We start from the raw sequence: 25,005 nt of genomic DNA on the forward strand, positions 1-25,005 counted from the left end.
TTTACTTGGAGAGCCACTTTTTTCTTTTTATGGCGGTACATAGTGGTAAAAATCACAGTAACCTCACAATTCTGCAATTCAAATCCAGGCTTTGGCTTCCTCCCACAATTTCAAAACATTTTCAAAGGCTCTAAATTGTCTGTACACGTGGATGCGGTCGGCTGACGACATGTCCCGGACGTATCCTGTCCCCCCCTGGCGCAACGTCGGCTGCAGCTCTCCAGCGATCCTGATGAGGACAAGCGGAAGAGAAAATGGACGGAATTTCAATTTGAATCTCCCACCCACATGGAGACCACCAGTGGCTCTGCACAGAATGAGCCTGCTCTGATAAAGAACCTCTTCAAGCCAAAGGAAGTCTGTTTGGGCTTTCAGGGGAATACTCTGAATACGACCTTGACCCCGCCCCCCCCTCCTTGGCTCTATTCTACTCCCGACTCACTTTCTCCTGTGCCTCCCTGACCGGTGGGGAAATGTGGGCCTGAAAGATTGCGTCTTGCCTGAGAGGCCTCATTAAAATTCATTTGTTTGAATAGCTTCATTTTTCCCTCCCCTCACAGCTTGGATTTGGTCAAAATTTGCATGAAAATAGACCTCCCTCACCTTGATTAAACCACTACATGTTTTTTCTTCTCTTTTTTTTTCCAGGGAAAGGACTTTGTGGAGGTGAGGGAAAAAAAACTAACAAAGAAAAGCAAACAACAACAAAAAAAAATCAAAGAAAATGGATGGTGTCCAGAGTATGTGAGTATGTCAGCTGTCCAAACTCATGAGGAGCGCTGTCCCCCTCTTGATCCAGTGATCCGGATTGACGTTGCCGGATTTCAGCTCCACGGCGATGACGAAGGAGGCCCTGCCAGCCCCGCCCGATCGTATGGGAAAATAGTAGCAAGGGCACAGGTAGACGTCTACAAAAACGGAGAGGTGAAAGTATTCAGCCATTCAAAATAATTGCACTGAAAAGTCAATAAAAAAAGACCCTCACTCTTGGCCATCTTCTTGCGGTTCTCCACGGGCTTAAAGTTGATGGCGGGGATGGGACACACCATCTGCATGGGCTTGGCCTCCACCAGGCACGTAGCCTTTTTATCCCAGGCGGCGCCCTCCAGGTACAAACCTCGCACGTACACGCCATCCTGGAGGCCGACAGACAACCGGTTAGACGTTGACTCGGGGTGGGAGGGGAAGGGGTTACCTTTGGTGGGTTCTGGATGTGACTGTCCTCTAGACTAGACACTGTAAAGTCCCACGACAGGGTGTCAACTGAGACCTGCATAAAAACAAAATCAATGTTTTTTTTTTTATTAATCCAATGACTTCCGGCGAACGAGGCACCTTCGCACACAGATTACTTCCCTCTGATACATCCAACAAGACTGCAGCGTTGACTTACTCAAGATGGCGTCTATGCACTATATGTGTATATTATATAGTATATATATAAATATATATTATACACATATATATATATATATATATATATATATACTGTAAATGCTGTTTATGGGAATATTTGCCAGCGGTTGTTGCAAAAAAAAGAAAAGCTGCCGTTCAGGACTATAAAGCAGTGCTTCTTGAATAGTGGGGCGAGCCACCCCGAGAAGGGGGTGCAAAATCGGGGGGGTTACATGTGAATCCGAAAATAAAATGATGTAGAGTACAATTGTGTTATACTGCCCCTGGTGGCCAAGGTAGGAACACCAAGTAGAAGCAGCACGATGAATTGAACGGAAACATTCAATTGTTTAATGATTTACATGTGTAGCTTATGTTTTTAATAATATACAATAGCATAGGTATTTTTCTATTATTGATGAAAAAATGTGAAACTGCCACCTATGTCACCTTATTTTGACGGGCGGCCGACTGCAACACGGCGGTGAGGAAGCCGTTGGGAAAGGTGAAACCGGAAAGCCAGAACAAGACGGGGGGCTGCGCCAGCTGGGCCCAGCGTGAAAACTGAAGAACTCGCTGGCAGAGATCACGGGTCCACGCTGCCAGGGGCTTGAGCGAGGGGTAAGCCTGGTGGAGCGAGACCACGGCACTTTTCAGCAACTTTGCTTTGGAGTCAAAACAACAATGAGATGCCGGACGGGATGACCGGGTGGACGCGGAAGTTGGACGCTGCTTAATATTGCTGCGTGATTCAAATGAGCCTCGCACAGATGAGAAAGAGAGAATGTGAAGAGGAAGGGAGAGGGGGAAAACAAGCAAGGGATGGCAGTGAGAAATGAACTGGAGAGTTTTCTGGCACGCAAGCAGTCGGTTAAAAAGAGACAAGCCGAGCTGAAGGCAACGGAGCTAATAGCTGTCCAGTGCTCCTATAAAATGGAATGCACACACACACACACACACACACACACACACACACACACACACACACACACACACACACACACACACACACACAGTAATAAGCCTTTGGCCGGCGCTCAATAAGCTCAGGGTCCTTTTCGGAAAGTGGGGCCGGCCTAAAAAGCTTTAGCTGCTTATTACTCTGCGATTAGATCCACAGATGCTGGCTTTGTTGGTGCATACGCTCCACTGGTGTGAGGGAGAGCTAAATACATTTTTAATAGCAGAGAAATAGGAGGGGAAAGTAGGGAAAGGTACACGTCATGTTTGAGAATAAGTCAGTGTGTGAATCCCATATGTCGTGTGTCACCTTCTCCCAAAGCGGCGGGACTCTGGCGTCGTACATGCAGTTGAAGGTCTCCTCCAAGCTGGATGACATCACCACCAAGCCTTTGATTCCCTTCTCCAGCTCCAGTAAAGATGACCTACACATAAACATTCAGATGAAGTGGTGCTTGAAGATTCGGGTAACCCGTTTTTATATCTTATCATTATAGTTACAAGTTGAAATTTAGATTTAATATCAAACTAAGTTGACATCCAATTATTTAAAAAAATATACATATACAGTAAACACCTACACAGACAAAATGTTGAAATAAAATCTGTGAATAGTATGCATATATATATATATATATATATATATATATATATATATATATATATATATATATATATATATATATATATATATATATATATTAGTCTTTTGCTAAACTTACTGTATTAGGAAGTAGAAGTCTATTTTTTGTTTGACTAAACATTGACTAAAATTATACTGCCTTCTACTGGCCATGACGGGCACACCAAAGGAAGCAGCACAATGAACGACTACAGTGCGTTGTTTTGATAAATATTACAGAGGGCTCATTTTTCTTTATGAAACGTTTTAGACTAATGTTCAATTTACAACTGGAGCTTTGACTTCGTACTTGATCATGCTCAGCAGGGCGTTGTATCTTTGGATCTCTTGCAGCAAAACCACATCCAGGGGTGTAGGATCCAGGAAGAGCGAGCTGGCGCTTTCATAGTCGATGATGGCAGGAATGGTCTGACGCACATCCGCCAAAAGCTCTAAAACCTGAAGCCAGCGTTTGGGACGGCAAAAAAAAAAAAATATATGGGCAAATGTTGTGTTCCCGTTAAAGTTGTCAGAAGGTGTTTTGGCCTCACCTTATCCTCACGACTGGGACCGGCCCCCGCCGTACTGGCGCTGGTCACCTGTGGCTGCAGGGACAGAAGGGTGTCGAACAGAGACCTGGTCTCAGCGATCTGGCTGGCAATGTCGGCGTTTGGGTGCTGGCCAAACAAGTCGGGGTGCTCGTGGGTGGGTAGCATGTTGATGAAGTCCTTGTAGGAGGACAGGGGACCATCGTGGGGGATGTAATAGGCAGATAGAGTTGACAATCTAGGAAGGAAAGGGGAAAAAAAATAGCTTCGGTAGCACGGCCACCAGCGATAGAACGGCACAAATTGGCCGACAACGATAACAGAAATTCAAAACATATTTGAATCGTTCTTAATTAATTGGAGGCTGCTGAAAAATACATTTTATGTATGTTCTTGCCACCAAAATGTGAGCTGACCACTTTTACTGTTTGGATTGGCAGAGATTGTTCACTTTCCGTCCACTTGGCGCCGCTGTGTGTCACTAACTTGAAGTAAGCCTCAGTGACGGCAGCTTCGCAGAAATAGTCGTTGATGTACGTGGTGAGAAGGCGTCTGTCCCAGTCGTCTGTCACGTGACCTCCGTAGTTGACCTCGGCGATGAGATACTTGAGGGCGTCCCATGGTATCTGCTCATACTCATTCAGGTACAGACTTAGAAGATTCTCGCTCACCTTTAGGAGAAAACGTCACGGGGGGGTGATTTGAACTCAAAACTCACATTGGTCCTGATTTACCTCAAAGTCTGAATTGTTGAAACCGTAGATGATGTTCCAGCCCAGCTGCAGGAATTTCTTCCTTTCCAGCAGGATGCTGTGAAAAAAGCAGAGGGAGAAGAGCAGCTTCCTGTAGAAGACTGGTTTGGCGCAGCGGGTGAACTGAGCCTCGGTCACCAGGTGGTACAAACGCTTCATGTTGGCTCTCACGCCCTGCGGACGACAAAAGGCGCAAAGCCGTGATACGCGTGGACGCCTGCGTTTCGCCGGCTTCTACCTTGGGCGGCTCCGTGGTCATCTTGATGCCCGCCTGCAGGATGTTGATGGGAAACTCAGGATGCGGCGAAGAGCTGAGCCATAGTCGAAAGTCTACGTTGGGCTTCTGGACCTCCAGCTGCTCCACTAGCTTGTCCAGCTCGGGCATCCAGGAGAGAGATAAGTGGCAGTTGGCCAGAAAGACCCAGTGACCTGGAACAGTTTAAAAAAAAAAAAAAAAGGAATGAGCAGGAAAAAGGATATCAAATGGATTTGACACAAAAGACAAGCACCCTTTTTGACTCCCTCCTCGATCATTCTCTTGGCAATGGGCGCCTGGCCTTGACCCAGAGAGAGCGCGTGGAAGAGTTTACTCTTGCCGCTTGTCTCGGCGAGCTGCAGCAGGGCTCCGGTGGGATCCACGCCGGGAGATAAGACAAAAACCAGAGGAGTCATGCACGTGGATTCCTCCACGACCTGGAGAGAACGAGCGAGGGCAGCGGTGAGTCAGAAGCAAGGATTTGAAATGACCCCCCCAAAAAAAAAAAAGAAAAAAGATAACTTACAGCCTTCATGTCAAGAACAGGTGGCTCCACAAAGCGAGGGCCCAGATAGTTGACGATGAAGGTGGTCGCGCAGAACAAGACACGGTCCGGCCGCAGAGAACGGACGATGAGCATCCTCTGGAGCTCGTTACAGTTGTTCTCCCAGTCTCCTGTAGGGGGCGCGCCGGGAAGCAACGAGTGCAAGAAACGACACAAACAAGAGCAAAAAGTCAACAAAATGTCTCACTCGGTAAAGCGTGCGAAGTTTACGAAGCGCCCGATTTTGTCGTCGTGAATGCCGACCCAAATAATCAATCGATGACATTTTTTTTCATTCGTCATACTTATAATTCACACACCTGGTAGCGGGGACTTCTCCGGCTCGGCGCTGGTGAACCAAAGTTTCCATTCCCGTGGATGTTTCTCAAATGAAGCCATGATGCCGTGGAAGTTGGCCAGCTTGTCCAATTCTGTGACATTGTCCCAGCTGGAATCCACAATCCAACTACTGCACGGGTTATCCATCTGAGCCCTCTTGTCAAGTACCTGAAAACACAAAGAGGAGTCGTCGTCACGGACAAAACCCTCGGCGGTCCCAGTTGCCTTTTCTTACAATCCCGCCACGGAGGAAGAAGCTATACTCGTCCATGTTGAGTGTGCCGGCGACCTCGAGGATTTTGGCGCACATTTGGAAGCTGAAGAGGAGTTTGTGCATCTCAAACAGACCCCGGCAGGCATACCTTTAAAGAAACATACAGAGAGGGGAGGGGGGGGGGGGGGAGTGAATGATGACAATTGAGCACCCTACCCCTTAACGCGTCTTACTTGTACACGGCATATGTGTGGTAGTCGTTGAGGTTGACGATCCGTTCCTCCAGTTTTAGGCTGCTCTTGCTCTTCTCAATGCTCAAGTTGAACAGGTTGATGTAAGCATCCAGTGAGAACTGGTACATGGGATCAATGCGGCCCATGTCATTGAGGATGAAGAACAAGATGGACGCCCGCTGAGCACACGCACGGTAGGCCTACGGAAAACCAAGAAAAAAAGATTCATTTAAAAAAGGAGTTAAAAATCATGATTGAATTTGCGGGGTGGGTGCTTGGTATCGGACCTCTCGAGCGGTGTCGATCTTGATTTCCGTCACTTCGCTGCGCTCCAGCTGCTCTGAAACCGCAGTGGCCGTCACTTTGGACGTCTGCAAGGTGTTGACCAGCTGCACGTCGTCCAGCAAGGAGCCGCTTGCCTCGTTCAGGAGCCTGTCGGACGCAACGTCAAAGAAAAAGCTTTTGGAAGGAAGGGGAAAAAGCAAATGTATTCACCTGAGGATCTCATCCTCCAGCTCCTGCAGGCTTCGCTTTCCCGAAGCGATGCTCATCACCAGGTTGTCCTTTTGTTCTTCCAGGTCTGGACGTTCCTTACGCACCACAATGCCGAGGAGTTGGGCTTCCAAACCCTGCCGCAAAATTCGAGGAGGTCACGCTCGAGCTCAGTGAGCACTTGGCAGCAATTCTGATGAAATTCGAAACAAACAACAAGGTCCAACCTGCTCCTTGACGGCAAAATTGACAATGGTGGTCTTTGTTGATATCTCCGGGGTATAGTGTGGATTCGACAGTTTGGTGGTGATGTAGAAACGGAATTCCGGACTATATTCCAACTCCTTGTCGCCCAACTTCAACAATAGCCTGCCACCTAGGAACAAAAGCCAAGAACATTTATTTAATGGTACGGCGGCCGACCATTCCACCGAGAGAAAGTATGTCTGTGCGGATGTGACCTATTCGTGTCAAGGACTTGTTAAGAACTGGATTGAGAGACGGGTCCAAATCCTCCTGGACGTTCTGCAGCAAGACGGGATTCCCAAACTGGATGGCGTTCTCCAGTATGACCATGTAATCCGACATCTGAAAGTCGATTAATTTTAACCCCTGCGCAAAATCGCACACACAATTAGGTAGTTAGTCAGATTAATTAATATATATTAAAAAAATATTCTTTTATTATTATTTAGTAGTATTATTTAAATATTAGTGTCATCATCCTGGGACATGACTTGCTTTCTTCATCTCCATTTTCTTGATCCACTTCAGAGCTTGGCCTTGTGGGTCGACCATCAGCGGCCATCTTAAAAAAATAATAATAATATGAAATATTATTATCATATATATATAGACTAAACTCGCAAAGTTTAAACTCGTCCAAACATAGACTATATATATATATATATATATATATATAGTCTATGTTTTTGTTCTGACCGGTTGCCACGGGTAACGATGACGCCGTTCTCAGTGGAGAAAGCATCAGAAGGCAGGCCTTGAATGTTCCAGTCCCTGACTGCTGTGGGGTTTGAGAGGAACGTTGCAAAACTGAAGCCTGGAGTGCAAGGGATATTCTGACGCTGGACCTGAGAAGGTAGCGAGAAGACCAAAATGGACACTACTAGTGTTACACAATCGCAACACTTTCAAAATGTTGTTTTTACCTCTGTCATCCAGATTTCAAGCAGTTCTACTCGGTAGTTGGAAAGGAAGGGGCCCATATAGGAGAGAAATGACGCTGCAAGCAAACAATCTCCAACCAGGAAGCCCATGTTCTCTTCAAGACCCTGAAAGCACAGCGTGAGCTCACAATTTTCGACAACACGGTGTGTGTGTGTGTGTGTGTGTCCTACCTTAACCGTCTGCTCCCAGCGGACACCCTCCCCGGCCAGACCTTTCACCAGCTTGTCGGCTCGGTCCAGTTTCACTTCCATCTCGTCCGACCTCCTCTTCAGATCTTCCTTGGTGGCCACTTTTTCCCCATATTGTTTGTTGAGCCGCATCAGCGTGTCCGCCACCTACGCACCAACCGCGACCATCCCATCAGCTGTCCCTAATTTGATGGCCGATGGCCGAAACAGCGCAGGCACCTCTTTCAGTTTGTTCTCGGACTCGGCCAGTTCGGCTTGCTTCTGCGCGAGTTGGACCTCGGCGGCGTTGAGCAGCTCCCGCTTTGGCTCCACCACCCTGAAGACACACCCGTAGACCTGCGACACATTTCTCCTGAGTTCCGTCCCAAATTGTTGCCGTGGTTGGCGCACGGCGACCAGGGCGCACCTCCATGGCTCTGACCCACATGCAAAGCGACTTGGCAGCCAGAGACACTTTGCCGATGATGTCCGGCTGGAAGTCGGGCTGCCTGCAGTAGTTGCCGATCCTCTTCAAAACGCGGTCCGATATGTTTTCCTTGTCAAAGTTGATCAGGGTTTTGATAAAGCTGGCCTCACCTGCCACAAATATTTTCAAGTGAGACAGCGTACGTCGTCCGCATTCAAATCAAATCGTCCTTACTGACCCAACTGTCTCTTGGCTTCTGCCCACGTAGGCTCCTTGTTGAGAAGTGTCATGACCGCCTGCATGACTCTCTCCACCAGAGCAGGAGGACGACCGTATGACTTAATCTCCGTCATGTCCTTCTTGTTCAGAGACTCTAACGCCTTTATCGTGGGTAAAACGTTTCGAGTTGCCGAGCGGATTTGCACACGGACGCGATCGAGCGGCCTTAAGATGGCGAGTTGCGCAATACCTTGGTGGCCTCATCCAGGGCCGGCAGGGCTTCATCCAGCTCTTTTAACGCGGTCTGCGCCAAAGCTTTGCATTGAGCCTCCTCTGCTGAAATCTTCTCCTTTTTGGCACCCACCGTCTAATCACGCGCAGAAACGCATTCTGCACAGTACTGGACGGGATTTGCAAGGGAAACCCCGTCTTTGATGTCCCTACCTTCTGCTGAGTGTCGGCTTCCCTCGTCTGCTGTACGATGACGGTCAGGTACTCGTCGCACTCCTTCTGGTAGTCGGCCACCTGCCGATTGGACTCCTCCAGCTGCACGGTCATGGCGGCCACCTTCTCGCCCGTGTCGCTGATCTTAAAAAGTCCGTTTTTCAGCTTGTTGACCTGCTCCCCCAGTTCACAGCGCTTCTCTCCCAGAAGCCTGAATGGGCAAAGACAACCCTTCGTAAAGCCATGAAACTGACACGAGTCCGTCGCGGTTCCTACTTCTTGTATCCAGACACCAGCTCCAGGTAATTGGTGGGTGTCACGTAATTATGTCTTTTCAGCTCCAGCTTCATCTTCTCCGAGCCCGTCACCACTGACTGATGTGTCGTCACAAAGATGGAGGCCACCTTGGTCTTGCACTGTTATGAACGAAATTGAATAATCTCGTTTGGCAAGATTACACGCAGATTTTGAACGTGTCTCACGTTCTCAGCGGATCCCAGCTCCAGCCCTTCCAAGTAGCGCTCGGCAACTTCCAGCAGAGCATCCTTGGGCCACTCGCAGAACCAGTCGATGGTAGTGCAGTTCACGAGAGCCGGGTATTGCAGGATTCGGTTTCTGCAAGTGGCAAACGCTTCTGCTTGGGATGGGAACTTTTTTTGTTTACATCAAATAAATTGTTGTGTAACTTCACGAGAAGAAACGTGTGGAGGCTACCTGAAGGGGTCTCCCACTGGACTCATGCAGAGAACAACATGCATGTTGCTTCTGACCCGCTCTATCAGAAAGCTAAATAAAGAGTTGGGCGTCTCCAACACATTCTCCTTTCTAGCGGCGTCCGACAGGGCGTTGCAGATCTCCACAAACTCGTCCTGCTTATACAGGTTGGGGACTTCTCCAGAGCTTAGGATATTGTTGATGTCCTCCAGGAAGGATTCCACCACAATCTGGGTATCGTTGAACAGGAAGACGGTGGGCTTGTTGTCCACACCGGTCAAACGGTAGAGCTTCTTAATGTCTAGGGATAAAATGGAGAAGGTCCTTGTTTTGTTTGAGTGGATGAGAGGAGGGATGGAAGCTTCCTGGTGTCAGCTTACCTTCTCTGAATTCCAGCTTGCGGTACTGTTTGGTGATTTCCACCTCGAACACCTGGTATTCGCAGATGAAAGCCGCCATCCTGGACAAGCTCTGTCGACCCGAGCCCCCAACGCCCACCAGCAGCATGTTGCCCCTCGGCTGGCTGATCACGCGGACCACGCGGGTTACTGCGAAAATGAAAAGGTTGGTGGAAAACCCGGCAATGGCGGCACGTGGCCTTCTCGTGTTCTCACTGTGTTCAATGGCGTCCCTGAAGAGGACCAAGTTCATGGGCACGACACCGGGCGTCAGGTTGTATTCCTCCAGCTGGGTCTCCATGAACTTCTTGAGACTCGCCATGTCAAGAAGATCTTCGTACACTCCGGAATCAGTTAGGAAATCACCTGACGAGTACCGGAATCATCTCAGAAACGGCAACCATGACGAGGCCGTCTTTGTGAGAGTGCGTACCAAATACTGGGGGTTGCTTATCGGGGCAGATATTGTGAAAAACAAGGTCAAAGATGGAGCCCATCTTCTCCCCCAACAACGTGATGAAGGTATCCATGTCACTGCGGTCGATAAGTCGGTCGGAGAAAACCCTGCGAGAACATCGTACCAAGTTGCGCCAATCAAATCTCTGGAGTCAACCGACGAGTGTGTGTAATACCTGAAGCACTCGTGGATCCACAGTCGAACCATGCTGTTTTTACTATCGTGGAATTCTGGATGTGATCTCAGCAGACCTTGAAACACCTGCAGTCAAAGGAATGGTACAGGAACACAGAAATCAGATGGACACTGTAAAAATCAGTCCAACGCGTGAGGTGTACCTTGGAGATATCTCTGAGGTTGAAGAGGTAGTGCGTCTTGGCCGGAGTAGGAAGAAAACGAGACGTAACCGAATAATACAGCTCCAAAGTAGCCTGGGTGACAAGCTCTCCGACGGGCTTGAGGTCCTCCTTAAAAACTTGAAGCTTCTGGTTAATCATGGTGCTGAAGATGCGCTTGATTTGAGAGTCCTGAAGAAATAACGTTTTTTTTTGTTTTTTTTGTGGATGTTGATCCAAACATGAAGGAAGGTGAGCGAAACCTACGTTGGGGAAGGTCATGTTGATGAGGTTGAAACGACTTTGCAGGCGACCAGAAATATGAGTCCTTCCACCTCCGGGGGGGCCCATAGCAGCCAGCAGAGACATTTTCTAAAAGTTGCATGCAACAATTACATCTACTTTTGGATTTGGCCAGCATCTCTCCATCCGTCTCCTCTCACCTTGACATACGTCGTGGTCTGCTTCTGACGGTCGAACCAGAAGCCGTAGTCGATCCAGAGGCGCATCAGCTCCAGTGGCGGTTGTGAACCAAAGTCGTCGTGAGCTGGCATGTTGAGGTCGTCCAGGAAACACAGCAGGTCTTTCCCGCCCACAGGGACGTACACACCTTTGGTCCTCTTCTCTAAGCGGCTCTCCACAATAGCCTGGATGTTGTTTGAGGTGGTCTGGACAGACACAAAAAACAGCGAGGCAGAATTATCAAAAGAGCCCGAAAGCGAACATTAATTAATATTCATCAAAGTTTGACATTTCAAGGTAGCGCACCAACCTGCGAGGACATATTGATAGTGAGCGTGGACCACTTGCCGCTGTCCAGACTATGCAAGACCCCGTGAATCACCGAGGTCTTCCCGGTGCCGACCGGCCCGCTGAGCAGCACCGGGTACTGAGCATTCACCATCGCCGTGACTAAGAAGTTGTAGCGGACCGTGTCAACTGTCGGAACCATAATCTTGTAGAACGGAGCGCTGAAAAAAGAGGGAAGATTTTTTTTCGAGTGTTTCGTCTGGAACGCAAAGCTATCTTGTTACTCACTTGGGATTGAAGCGCCAGCCCTTTGGCAGTTTGTTTTCAAACGGAGCCCAGGATTTGCTTTTGGTGTCTACGTAGTACTCGTAGACTGTGTCCTAAAGGATGGAAAATGAAAACAAGAACTTGAATTTTTTTTTTTTTTGGTTACTATTGCTTATGTTTAATGTGCATTCTTCAGATACTCAGATAGAGACCTTAATGGGAAATGTGCCATCCAACTCTCGTATAAAAGCATCCATCTTTTTGCGGCTCTCCTCATTGACGGAGGCACAAATGGACCAGATGAGGCTGAAGGTGAACCAGAGCTCCACGACCCGACCCAGGTTCTCCGCGTCAGACATGTTCAACTGAGGATGGAATGGAGTTGGAACATGAACTCATTCAGTGCCAGCCCAGTTAAAAACGGATGTTGGCAGTGAATGAGTTCAAAACAGGTCACGACGCGTTTTAAAAATCGGCAACCATTTTTGTGGTCAGGGCGTCGTAGAGGCGGCAGAGCGAAACGAGGCCGTTGAGTTCGGTGATGGGGATCAACTCCTTGCAGTTTTTCTTTTTGAAGATCAGTGTTTTCTCAATGAAACTGTCAAACAAAGGCTTCAGATGTGCCACCTCGGCCTGCAAAAACGTGCGAGGGAATAAATACTGCGGCGCGGCGACGGGTTAGCCTGAAGACTTTGCGGCGTACCTTCTCACGTTTCTCCAGCCAAGACTTGACAAATGGCTTCCAACCCAGGTCGACGTAATCATTGTAAACCATCCCGCAGCGGGACACAGTAGCGGGAGAGGCCTGCGCCAGGTTCTCCACTTCAAACAGCAAAGAGACCTGCTCGGGCATGGAAATTCTCTCCCCGTTGATGAGGGTGAGCACCTTGTTGTCGTCCATGACAGAATTCATGCTCTCGATCCACAGCGTGTCCACCGGGCCGTCAAATACGATCCACTTTTCATCTGGTTTGTCGTCTACAAAAGTTTGAATGGTCATATTTTCATGTGAACGTGACGACATCAGAATGTCTTTGGGTTTACCTGCGCAGGCCGTTCTCATGACAGACGAGAGGACTCCATCAGACCACTCATTGGTGGCGAGGTCGTTCTCACCATACAGCTCCCCAAGACTCATGGATTTTGGATTCAGGGGATAATCCTGAGGAGCAGTGAATGGTCATCACGCTTTGAAGACATGACGCTATCAAGACAAAAAAATAATACCTGCACAAGCTCGTAGCCGGGCACTTCCTTGTTGCGCAGGGCAATGAGGGAATTTTTCAACGTCTTCCACGTGACAGTCTTACCGCAGCCCGTCTTGCCCACCAACATGGACGAGTGTCGGGAGTTTTTGGTCTCGAAGAGTTGGATGACTTTTGTCAATGTGAAAGGAGTGACCTGCAGACCTTTCTGACGAAGTTCCACCTGGATGGCTTCCTTGAGCTTAAAGAAGAAATGGCAGCTAAAAACAAAGCACATTTGAAGACTGTTTTGGAATAAAACCCGGCCTACCATGCCGTAATCTATAACGGGCGTTTCCGCGTCAGGGAACAAGTCCTGGGTGATACCGTTGAATAGCGGCAGGTCAGCTGACGTCAGTTTAGCAATATTCATATCTTTCATAGCCATCAGCAAGACCTGAGGACAGAGATGGTACGAGTCGGGAACGGATAGAAAATAAAGACATTTCTCGAAGACTCACCTCTTCACCGGGGACGTTGGGGCAAACGCGTCGCTTTTTGCCGGCATAGCGGAGCAAGGAGGTGAGCGCCCGGAGGCCAAAGTCGTAATGGTCCTGTTTGGATAACTGCTGCATGGCCAGGGAGTAAAGGGTGAACACCTTCTTAGCTAGTAGCTGCAAACGCAAAGTCACAAAACGAGCAGATGTTAGTTTATGATTTTCAGATGGGTGTCGTCAGTGCCGTGACGTTACCTTGCAGTCATTAAAGCCCTCTCCAAAAAGAATGATCTCAGCGATTAGAGTAGAGTCGGGCACCACCATGGAGATGGGTCGGAACATGGACTTGAGGTTATCCGGAAGCTCGGAACGACCGGCGTAACCTAAGAAAAAAAAATAAAAAAACACGGTAGAAAGAGTGGAAGTACCTCAAGAGTCCGTTTTCAGGAGAGCACTTTCTCAATCGTTGACCGACCTGGATTCATGGTGATGAAGACGCCGCATGACGCCACCAGGGCGATGTTGTGTTCCTCAAACTGGAACCTGGTTTGCAGCGCCGACAAGGCGGACAGAATGGAGAGGATCTGCTGGGCCACCACGGACAACACCTCGATGTTGATTCGGTTGAACTCGTCGAAGCAGCCCCACGCTCCCGTCTGGTTCGGCCACGACGGGGAGAAAATTTATTATTTGGCTCGCTGAATGACGGGACAAGTATCTTGCTCTCCTGCGGTCTTCCTACCTGCGCCAGGCCGGAGAACATGCGGCCCATGGACTTGTAATCGAGTCCTTCGGAGCAGTTGATGACGATCACGTACATCCCTAAACTTTTACCCAAGTCTTTTGTGGTCTCAGTCTTCCCGGTGCCAGCGGGCCCTTTGGGAGAGCCGCCTCGATGCAGATGGAGCGCCGTCGTCAAGGTCATGTAACACCTGAGCAGTAATACATCGTCATTGTCCATCTGTTTCGGAGGATCCATCTCAACCACGAGAAGGCCAGCAACCTGTCTGTGAGCGGAGTGATGACAAGCCGGCCGGAGTTCCCCAAGTACTCGTAGCCATATTTGAAATGCGTGTTGGTCTGTCGGATGATGCAGTTGTGCAAATCCTGTGGCAGGGGACAAATAAAAATAGCCTTCAAGAATCTTTTTTGGGATAACCAGGAGGGTTGTGATGGGCGATGTTCAGGACCTTCTCCCAGTAGAGTCTCAGCTGGCACAGCCACTCAAATGCGTTGACGTCGTTGCAGCCCGCCTTAGCCAGTTTGGCGATGACATCACGCGCGTGGACCTCCACTGTGACCAAGGCGACGATCTTCAGACGCAACACCTTGGACAGGTTGCTACGGATCATATCGGAGTATCGCCGAAGAAGGGACACCTGGGGCGAGGAAAGGGCCTTTAATAAAAAAAAAATGCATGCAGAAAAAGTTGCACGTGTCAGCACAAAAATCGGCACCTGTTTCTTCATCATGGTTTTAAGAGGGCCCTTGTCGTCCGTCTCCTTGCAGCTAGCGAGGGATTGCGTGACATCAGTTGTCCACTGGATCTGGCTGGCTGTAATGAGCATCTAAAAAAATCCAAGCGGGTTAGTGATAATGATCCTAAAATTGTCAGCTGGAGGTTGTCTACCTGTCCTGGCCAGTCTTTGGACCACTTGTCCCTCTGGCTTTTCATCTTCTTGAGCGCAACCATGCAATCGTAGAGGGAATTCTTGAGAGTGGCGCGCATGGCTACCTCAATATCGCACAGCCAAATCTAGACCGAATACGAGACAATTTTTTTTTTTTTTACAGATTTGCTGTCGCGGTCGAGCTGTCGAAGACTAATGTACCTCCACAGCCTTGTCCAGTGGGACCGCCTTGACAAATTCCACCATCTCTCCATCCGAGGAGAACATGGCAGTGGCGTCCAACCTTCTGAGCACCTGCAGGAGACATAAACACACAAGGTAAGAGATGCTCTCCTCTTCTGCGTTCAAGCGACTCGCCTTTTCGGTGCGCAGGCTCTTGATGTTGTCAAAACACTTCTTGAGATGAGGCTGCATGGCCTCCGGGTTCTGCGACTGGCCCAGGATCTCCAGAACGTCGTCGTTGGACAGGAAGTAGAATCGTGGGAATATCTGCCTCTTGGTCTCCAGGTACATGTCCAGGGCTTTCTGGATCTCCTCTAACTTGCTATTCATGCTGGATAACGTCTCCTGCAAGCCTGAGCCATGACAGACCGGTTAAAAGGCAATTTTACGGTTCTACTCAATCATCAGATGAAACACTTTTGAGATACCAGGATGGTGTGTTCCCTGCAGGGCGTTGTTGGTCTCATGGAACCGTGTCATGATGATCTTCCAACTGCTACTGATCTCTTCAAATTCCTTGCACTCTTTCGGTAGCTGCTCCCTGATGTCCTTTCCTTGGAAAATATTCTGGAGGAGTGGAAGAATGGGAAAATTCAATACGGCAGTGGCGAGAGTCAGCCTCGTTTTGAAACGGACGGCTATACCTCAAGATAGATCCACTGGCGCTGCACCGTGAGCACCATCTCGATGATTTCCATAACTTGGGACAGCTGACGTTCCCAAATGTCCACCTCTTTGTCAAAAGCTTTGACAAATCGAGAAGCCTTCATGGTGGACAAGGTCACCTGGTTGTCTTCCAAGGCCTGGAGAACGTCCTCTGTGCCCCTGCAAGGTGTTTTGCCAATTAGGCATCTCCTCCTGCTTCCATCTCTCACTTCTTGGCCTCACCTGAGACGAAAGTGGCCTTTCTCTTTGTAAGGTATAATATCCAGGGTCATATCCTCCCACGTCTTGACAATCTCTTCCAGACCCTTCCGGGGAAATACATCGGAAGTATTAATTTTTCCTGCCGGAGATAAATCTTCCCCACTGAGATTCGGGTAAGTAAGAGGGACCTGTTCTATGGAGAGTTCCTTGCTGGCGGCTCCGGAGATGGCGTTGATCTTGTCCGAATACTTGTCGAAACCCAGGGAAATAATCTTCTCCAGGTTGAAATCAGCACTCGTGGGATCAAAGGAGCTCTGCACCTCATTACAGATCTCCTTCCAGTGTCTGGAGGAGGCATTGGAGATGTTTGGAGATTTGGTTGACTCAAGACACACCGCCGACGTCATCGGTACTTTACCTTTCTCTCATGGCTGGGTTCCTCAAGTCAGCAATAAGAGGGATGATTCTCCTGAATTGATCAACCTTTTTTTTGGACACATCCACAATTTCCCAGTTCTTATCCTGCAAAGCAAAACATATAAAGAAGGTCAAAATGGAGTCAAGATCAAATCCGTGACCATTGCATGAACTCGGACCCTGAGTTGTCTCTGGAGTTTGTGGAGGATTTTATAGATATCCTGCGCTTTGGTCTCCATGTTCTCAGTGCGAAGGGTGGCCAACTGTCCACCTTTCCATTCGTTCCAGTTGCTTTCCCACTCCTGCGTGACCTCCCAGACCTGCTGCAAGAAGTCCATATCCTGTGCCAGAGAGTCCAAATCAGCACCACGTTCTACTGGAATGACATTGAAGGCTATGTCAGACCTTCTCCAGGGTTTGGATGGCTTTGGAAGGTTCCTGCTCTATCTTGAAGAAGCTCAAGCCGTTCAGAATGAAGTTCTCCTCCTCTTTGAGAGTCTCAAGATGTTTGTAGTGCTCTGCGGTCATCCTCAGGGCCAAGCTGGTGGTAACGGCAGGATCGAACGGACCTAGATGTGAAAAACACTTTTGGTTTCATATCTGAAGAAAAGTCAATGTCCAAATCACACACAGAATAAAAAATTTTTTTAAAAAAAGGTGTGTGGGACCTGAGGTATTGAACTCCTCCATGGCCGTGAGGACTTTCTCATTCAGCTCATCAGAGGAGCTGAGCAAGTTGTTCTTGAAATTATGCTTTTGTCCTTGCAGCATGACGTCGCTGTCGGTAAGAACCTGCTGGAACCACTCCCACTTGGTGTTTAGTGTCCCACGCAGGTCTTGAAGCTGAAGAGAAAAAATTGCAGATGTACCGAATGAAGTGACGATGGTCAACTCTTTTCAAAAAACGAGCGACGCGTTCCAATTTTTTTGGCATTTTTCTCGCCGCATGGATGCTTACATTCTGATCAAGAGGGAAACCATATTTGTCCAGAACAGCAAATTGTTCATGGATTAGATCAATGCCCGCCTCTGTCTTGGCTAAATTGCCTTGGAAGGACTCCAGGAGAGCCAAGCTCTCGCCGAGTTCGGCCAGAGTTGCGTTGGGTTCACCCAACCTCAAAACATAAAAACCAAATATCTCAAATCAGAACTCGGATAAAAAGAAGCATTCCATTCGTCGGGTGTCACTCTTTGACGACTCACCTCTTGGCGTTCCGATTCATGGAGGCGTGCATGTCTTTGAGGGCGTTGCCGGCGATGCGGACGAGGAGCTGCATGAACTTGGTTTGCCAGCGGCTGCAGTGCTGCACCAGCGAGGTCTTAAGCGGCGAGCAGTCCAGCACAATGAATTGGAAGTTGGTGACCGTCTCCTCCTGCTGGATGCTCGTTTCGATTTCTGTGTACCTGAGTTTCACGGTGGTCTTAGAGCAAAATCCACCCGACGGCAATATGACGACGGTACCTGTGGATGTCTGCATCGAAGGAGGCGACCGGTTGATTGAGCTTTTGGTAACGTTGTATGTAGTTGTCCTTGTTGGTCTCCCAAATGTCCCGATACTTGTCCCAAGTTGTTAAATATTCCTTGAGATGGCTGGCAGTGGCTGCCATCCCTGCACCAACTGCGGCTTGAATGCCTTTTATTTCTTCATCATTTTCTACGCAATCAAAATAAAGGAGAGTTTATTTTAAAAAAAAGGCAGCTCAACAGAAGAACAAGGCGGATCAATTATTTTGTCCCCAAACCGATCTTGACGTGTATGGGAGTCTCGTGGGACTGTTCGCAGGAGAGCAGCTGGGGCAGTCGCTTGAATTTCGAGACGGTGTTGATCAGCTGAGGTAGAACGTCCAAGATCTGACCCAGGTCTCGGAGAGAGGGCGAGAACTCAACCTGGACGTCGGACGCAACTTTGAGATGTGCGTGCATTTGACAGGTTGGAATGAAGGCCAATACGGTTGCTCGTACCCTGAGATCGGATTTGAGGTCCGATTGGCGTAGCGACAACAGCACTCGAAACAAAGGGGTGGGTGAGGACTTGCGGTCTCCGTTGATGGCCTGCGCTAACTTCTGCATGGAGCGCTTGACGTTGGTACGGAGGGCCTGCTCCAGCATGTGGTCCACGTTCTCCGTGTATGTGACCCAGTGCACCTGAACCTGCGGCGCCAAGGTTACATCATCTTGAGAAACGCCCCTCATTCAAAGTGAAGGAATGTGCCCGGAACGGACCTCAGGTCCATCTTTAGCGAAGGTGTTGTGGATGTCGATCATGATGTCAACGATGCGCTGAAGAGCACCGCGCATTTGATCTTGCTGTCGCAGCCGGTGAGTTCTCTGGTCGTTCTCAAACTCCCAATTCCTGACAGCGATGAGGGGGAAAGAAAAAAAGACGCCACAGATATCCTGGAAGTTCGAGTCTTGATATGTAACGAGCGTTCACCTGTAGAGACTCTTCCCGTCCAGCCGAACCAGGAGTGTTTCACCGATCTGGCGGCAGAGGTTCTTGATGGTCAGATTGGATGCTTTGAAACCGTCAACTATCACCTGCAACTGAAGCAGAAATATGAAGGAGACTTCAATCAAGCACTTTAACTCGGCCGAACATTCAAACGAGACTCGGTCGTGAATTGAAACCTTGGAAATATGTTCGAGGCAATCCTTGACAAAGGTATTGGAGGAAATTTTAAACATCCAGAAGAGTTTGGTGAAGCCCGGTTGAATCTTTTTGTCAAGGATGTAGATTTTCTTGGAAAACAGACCCAGTTCGAGGGGAGAAAGCATTGCGATGATCCTGCCACACAGACACACGGTAAGTCAATACAAAATGGCGCTGGAGCAGATCCTCGGTGTCCGCTGACCGGTTGTAGTCCCGGGCCAGGTGCAGCGCTCGTTCCCTGAGGCATCGGAGTCCTTCGCGATCCTGGTAAATCTCGTTCACAAAGTCTGGGATGTCATGACCCTGGCGACTCCATAACTTGATCTCGGCAAAGAGGTTCAATAGATTGCTGAGAGGGAAGGTAGGAACAAATAAATCAAACGGGAATGGCACTCATGGGCGCCCCAGTGAGTGGTGATGACTTTGCAGCAGTAATGGGCAAAACGAAGCTTCAAATTTGCTTCATGAAGAAGCGGGTGTGTTTTTCAGTCCTCTAGGTGGCACTGTCTGCTCAACATTGGGCTAATAGCAGACAGATTTTCCATTTCTTAAACACTTTTATTTCACCCAATAGTGCCATCCGGAGGAGTGAAAAAATACAACTGGTTTATGAAACAAATTTGAAGCTTCATCTTCCTATCACAATTTTGCAGTGCCCCACCTGTCAAAGTTGACCTCGATCCGGTTGTCCTTGCCGTGCAGCAAAAGGGGCCGCTCCAACTTCTTGGTGTATTGCAGCTCCAGACTCTGGTGCCACTCGGCAAACCTCTGCGTTACCATGTCATTCAGAGTCTGAATGGATTGGTCGTAGAAAGTCCGCACCTGCTTGCAGATGTGTGACTCCTTCTGGACGGGGATCTTTTGGATCACCTGAGTGGGAAAGGCAGATGGGAGTCGTACGCGCAGATTGATCCGGAATCGATTTGTCCGGACTCACCTCCATGAGGCTTTCCAAGTGGAATTTAACGGCCCTCGCTCGGTGGGCTTGACCGGCCAAAGTTGGCAGGTAGTCGGGGATGGCGACCTTCTTCTCATCAATTTGTTTCATGAGCATAGCAATCTCCTTCTTGAAGATGCCATAAATTGCATCCACCATCTCGGTTATTTTGCTCTTGATGGACTGTGACGAGACGGAACGTACACGATTTTATTTAGTCATGTTGCGATGTCTTATTGCTACGAACAACTCACATCGCGGGCAGAAAGGGTTTTAAAAATGTCCATCAGCCGAAGACCTTCCTCCACAGAGTTCACGGTCTGGAACACCGAGGTGATCAAGTTTTGTAGCATAATGTCCAGATCCTTTAAAAACGCACGGAACCTGAACACAAGCGCACATAAAAACTTAGGATCCCAACCAGACTCATATTTCGGCTTTCTTCTCGTGGCAATGTTCGTTCCGACCTGTTGAACTCAATCAGCCATGCCGTGTTCTCCACCTCCAGGATGCCTTGGTCAACGGAGCGAAGGATCTGAAGGCCGTGCTGGAACTTGGCCTCGATCTTCACAAGGGAGAGGGTGTGTTCCGGGCCCTGGTAACCGCTGAACCACGGCAAAGGTCTTTGGTCCCCGTCTTCCCAACGGGCAAATTGCTGCTGGGTGTTACACACCTACAACAAAGACATCGGGAGAGTTTGAAGGAATGCAGAGCGGCGCATGCAGATAAAATATTACCTCAACCAAGTCTTTCATTCTTTGAATGCAGGCATCAATCGGGACAAAAATATTTATTTGGTCCAGCGCCCAGCCTTTTGGTGAATTCCTGATGTGTAAAAAGAGTGGAAATGGATTTCGAAAACACAACAAGAATTCCTACTCAACGTCAATTTGATCGGCTTCTTGGTCTTACTCGTCGTGCACCTTAGAGACTTGTGAGTACATGTCCTTCCAGGTCAGACAGCACTGGATGCAGGTGTTAAGGTCTTTCTTGCTGGAGATCACGTAGCCTGCAAAGATCCTGTCCAATGAGATGGTCTTGATGCACAAGTTGATTATCTCATAACTCATCTGCACACACACACACACACACACACACACACACACACACACACACACACACACACACACACACACACACACACACACAATATAAGGATTCATTTTGGGAGCCAGTTCAAACAATTTTTAATTATTCCATAGTGTTAAGAAGGTAATTGTCCTATTTTCAAAGTGTCTGGTTCAGACTTGCTTGGAAATTAAATAATATATTATATTATCCCTATATAACAATAATGAAATGATTTGTACTTTGGACTGTTTTACGGCAAATTCTCGTCACTACTAACCCTAACCCTCTGTGGCGGTATTGCAGGTGGATTAGAAATGGAAAACAATTGCAACGTTTTAAAAAATAAAATGGATTTATTATTTAGACTTGATTTATTTTCCCAGCTAATTTTGTGAATCATTTACCCATCCAAATTATGTCAACTTTAGCTGAGATTCCCAAATTAGACTCCTGTACTTCTGCGCTATCTTCTGACTGTATAAATCTGTAATATGTCTTGTCACTGTGGGATAGTAGGAAACGAAATTTCGATCTCTTTGTGTGTCTTGACGTGAAGAAATTGACAATAAAACAGACTTTGACTTTCAGATGCAAATCTGTCCTCATTCGGTGCCAAATAAAATAATATTCCGCCAAAGCAGTGGTCCCAGAGTTGTAGTCCCTTGGACAAAACCAGTTGAAAAACCCCTGTCCTACAACTCTGTGCTATCAATTTGAATTCGATTAATCGTTCTGCCCTAATAAAGAGCCACACAAATGAGCATGACTTTTAAAATAGTGCCCACGTACCTTTAGGAAAAGGCTCGTGATGCGCTCCTTGGTGTTGTAGTGGGTGGAATTATTCCAGATGATGCGAATGACATAGATTATGTGGTGCAGTTTGGGAGCCAGTTCGCTGATGCTAAGGGTACGCAATTCAGCGCATGGGCCTGCTAGTAAGGACAGGAAATTCAAGTTGGATTGCGCCTCCATTGATAAATCCTGGGCAACAAAACAATATTATTCAGTTATGTGAGCTGAAAAAAAAAGAAAATCAGTTTTAAAAACAATTTGAGGATTTCACCTGAAGTTCCGAGGACAATTTCGTAAAGCGCTTGACATATAACGAGTTGGCCAGCTCCAGTAGTTTCTGAATATGCCTGACGCCGGGCTTCTGCAGCTGCTTACTCATGTCTCGTAACTTTTTGGAGTGACTCTCCCAGTACGCGATCTCCTGGAGCGGGCCGCTGTTGTCGCTCCTGCCCGTGTCTTGTATGTTCAGCAGCTCCTTGATCTGATCCGACCAGTGGATTAAGACGGCTAAAAAAATGCGGACGAGAACGAGGCGCATCAGGTTGCGCTGTGATAAACTTTGTGGGCTTTGTCATTTGAATCTTTACATTCCATCCTCTGCACCAGACGGGTGTCCTTGCTGCCTTCCGCGGCACTGTCGTTCAGGCCTTCCATTGGGATGTACAGCAGTGTCCTACCTTCCTTCTTACTGACATTATCTGTTCAAAACAAGATACACAGGGCATTTACACATGGGAATCTTGATTTATGTTTTTTTTTTTTTTTAAATCTATAAAGTGTCTAAATCAGTTCAGTGCTTGAGAAGGATAGTCCACATATATATGAGGGAATACTTAGTCACGGCCACCCAAATAAAAAAATGGTCTATAGCCATCGATGGCAGTGAACGAGTTAAAAGGTAGAAAGAGGGAGGGGGAAAGAAAACGATGGCAATTGAATTTTTCTTTTTTTTCTTCAAAATCATTGAGCTCTCCTCCCAGTCTAATATGATGACGATCGAGCCACTCGAGCATCCCCGTCGGTACCTGTGAGGATGGCCAGATAGGTATGCATGCCGTTAATGTAGTTATCCTTGATGCCCGCTTCCCACTCGCTGCTGATGTCATTTTCATCCGAATGCAAACTGGTCAGAAAGTGAAGCAAGCTCTCGGTGGGGTCGCCCTGCACCGTGCTGTATTCGACCTCTTCGTAGAAGTTCTCCGATGTAATCACTGTTCCGGGCTCACGGAGAAAGTAGCCCAGCTGTTCTACCACCTGGAGTGAAATTGGATTTTCCAATAAACGTTCAAATGAAAGCACAAATGGGGTTCAAAATCCAGACGTTCACTGTACCTGTGTGGGAACGGTGTATTCCACCTGCAACGTCAAGTTCGCGTCCAAGTAGACCATCAAGGTGGGAATGGAGGTGTCCTCAATAAAGTGTTCAAGTGACTTGATATTTTCCTCCTGCCACGATTCTTTGGTGACACCTGAAATATCCACGCGACGGATGAATTTCTACAAGAGAGGAGGAGGAGGAGGCACTGATCGAAATGTCATTCGACAAAAACGGAAAAGAGAACAATTCCAAAATGAATACTAGTTTTACATCACAAATCTTCCTTAAGATTTCTAAGGGGTCGATTTGTTCAACGACTTCAATGGGACCGGCCTCGTCGTCGTCGATTTTCTCCTCGGCGTCGTTTTTCTCTTCCTCGTTGTTGTTGTACGAGCTGTTCTCTTTACTGTCTTCGTCATTGTTCATGCTGTTCTCTTTACTGTCGTCGTTGGTGATTTCAGTGTTGGTGTCATCGGCGGGGCCATCGTTGCCTTCGTCCTTGGCATCGTTGTTGTCGTTGTCATTGGCCTTACTCTCACCTTCAATTTCCTCCGCGGTAACTGGAGCTGTCGCGTTAATGAATTATTCGGCAGAGGGTCAGCCATAAAACACCAATTGAACATGACGGAAATAGAAGCAGATTTCTATGATATCTGGAGTGATTCAATGTGAGGTACTAACCATTATCTTTATCAGCATCGTCTCCATTGTTTTCATTGTTGTCGTTGTTTTCCTTGTTGTCGTTTTTAATGTTTTCATTGGCGTTACTCTCATCTTCCTTCTCTTGAGTGGTAACTTAAGCAGTAACAGGAGAAGACAAAGTTAAAAGTCATTTTAAAAATAGAGAAAACACACATTTGACATAACTATGCTACGAGTAGGAATGACTTCCATTCAATTACTCGATATAATTTACCGGCATTTTTGTTGTCATCTTCACCCTTAGGTGTTTCTGTGACATCCTGGCCTGGTGACTCCATCTCACATACTTTCAATTCGACAAAGCAAAGGCAAAAAACGTCTCACAGATGTGGAGAAACTACAAGAAAATGAAAGGAACATTTATTGAAACTCACACTCAAGCCAGACTTTACGAAGTTTTCGAGCCCCGCGGGACAACAGGCGCGTCAATGTTACCATAGTAACCACACGAAACAAGACGACTTGAAGTTGGGTTCCATAGCGAAGCTACACTTACACGGTGATGTTTTAAATTCAATTCAGTCGAAAATTTGAAAAGTGAAAGAATATCCTAGACGTAGAGCAATGGTGGCGTATTTTCATGGCAAACGGACAAAACCACAGAGTGGACGGCAACTCTTGGCGAAAAACATTTTCTAAACATACCTTTCTAAAAAGTTTCCCTTCTTTTTCCTCAGTTTTCATTTGGAAAAATAATATATATATTTCCTATCGTCGAATAAAACAATTTGACGCAGCTAATTTCCGTAATGGTTGCAGGTGCGGGGCACCTCCATGCGAGGGAGCGGGCTAACCGATGACGTCATAAACATGTGCCGTCATTTAATGACATCACCAAATGATGTCGACAAGTGGGGGGTTTTTTTCAGCATAATTTGCGTTTTTAAAATGTGATTTATTGAGAGCGTAGTTTCGTTAACAGTGATAAATGTGTATCTAAAAAGGACAAGATTTTTGTTGACAAAACCTCAGTCACTATAAATGACCGTATAATT

The 25,005-nt window shown here is 47.7% G+C and overlaps 1 protein-coding gene across 6 annotated transcripts; it reads right to left on the bottom strand.

Annotated features, from left to right (window-relative positions):
* Positions 1-24,795, bottom strand: dnah2 (dynein, axonemal, heavy chain 2). 6 transcript variants are annotated; one of them, XR_015063295.1, is made up of 88 exons: positions 24,385-24,546; positions 24,225-24,296; positions 23,990-24,103; positions 23,579-23,874; positions 23,323-23,487; positions 23,016-23,244; positions 22,578-22,688; positions 22,262-22,497; positions 21,988-22,179; positions 21,040-21,197; positions 20,865-20,952; positions 20,595-20,800; positions 20,382-20,511; positions 20,128-20,310; positions 19,852-20,060; positions 19,393-19,539; positions 19,169-19,325; positions 18,975-19,084; positions 18,764-18,893; positions 18,503-18,691; positions 18,283-18,427; positions 18,002-18,194; positions 17,743-17,943; positions 17,498-17,654; positions 17,208-17,382; positions 16,945-17,108; positions 16,719-16,880; positions 16,541-16,644; positions 16,311-16,467; positions 16,144-16,226; positions 15,900-16,080; positions 15,684-15,822; positions 15,235-15,608; positions 15,033-15,158; positions 14,860-14,970; positions 14,593-14,781; positions 14,406-14,509; positions 14,145-14,334; positions 13,878-14,058; positions 13,658-13,785; positions 13,427-13,579; positions 13,237-13,362; positions 12,949-13,167; positions 12,766-12,883; positions 12,425-12,699; positions 12,202-12,354; positions 11,934-12,086; positions 11,743-11,834; positions 11,477-11,675; positions 11,148-11,372; positions 10,972-11,076; positions 10,708-10,896; positions 10,545-10,630; positions 10,346-10,476; positions 10,129-10,278; positions 9,895-10,062; positions 9,515-9,815; positions 9,283-9,415; positions 9,077-9,216; positions 8,801-9,011; positions 8,607-8,723; positions 8,376-8,517; positions 8,138-8,307; positions 7,951-8,067; positions 7,714-7,878; positions 7,525-7,647; positions 7,298-7,446; positions 7,097-7,163; positions 6,817-6,967; positions 6,583-6,731; positions 6,359-6,492; positions 6,151-6,295; positions 5,864-6,063; positions 5,652-5,778; positions 5,398-5,584; positions 5,060-5,208; positions 4,787-4,970; positions 4,516-4,706; positions 4,260-4,451; positions 4,012-4,196; positions 3,529-3,763; positions 3,288-3,436; positions 2,666-2,780; positions 1,846-2,022; positions 1,196-1,270; positions 986-1,136; positions 604-908; positions 1-229 (listed from the first exon to the last, which is right to left on the bottom strand). XR_015063295.1 is itself a non-coding variant. In XM_085903522.1 (88 exons), exons 1-88 carry the CDS (start codon positions 24,446-24,448, stop codon positions 754-756), a joined length of 13,815 nt encoding a protein of 4,604 aa, XP_085759648.1. In that variant the 5' UTR covers positions 24,449-24,546; the 3' UTR covers positions 1-753. The 6 variants fall into 6 exon arrangements, 5 of the variants coding, with proteins under 5 accessions (XP_085759648.1, XP_085759658.1, XP_085759637.1 ...); XM_085903522.1 differs by having other exon boundaries at positions 1-908; positions 15,235-15,327; positions 15,391-15,608; XM_085903532.1 differs by lacking the exon at positions 24,385-24,546 and adding an exon at positions 24,656-24,795 and having other exon boundaries at positions 1-908; positions 24,225-24,347.
* Between the last annotated feature and the right edge of the window lie 210 nt (positions 24,796-25,005).

The sequence above is a fragment of the Syngnathus leptorhynchus genome, chromosome 2 (genome assembly GCF_054491065.1).
Source record: "Syngnathus leptorhynchus isolate UIUO chromosome 2, UIUO_Slep, whole genome shotgun sequence".
Classification (NCBI taxonomy): Eukaryota; Metazoa; Chordata; class Actinopteri; order Syngnathiformes; family Syngnathidae; genus Syngnathus; species Syngnathus leptorhynchus.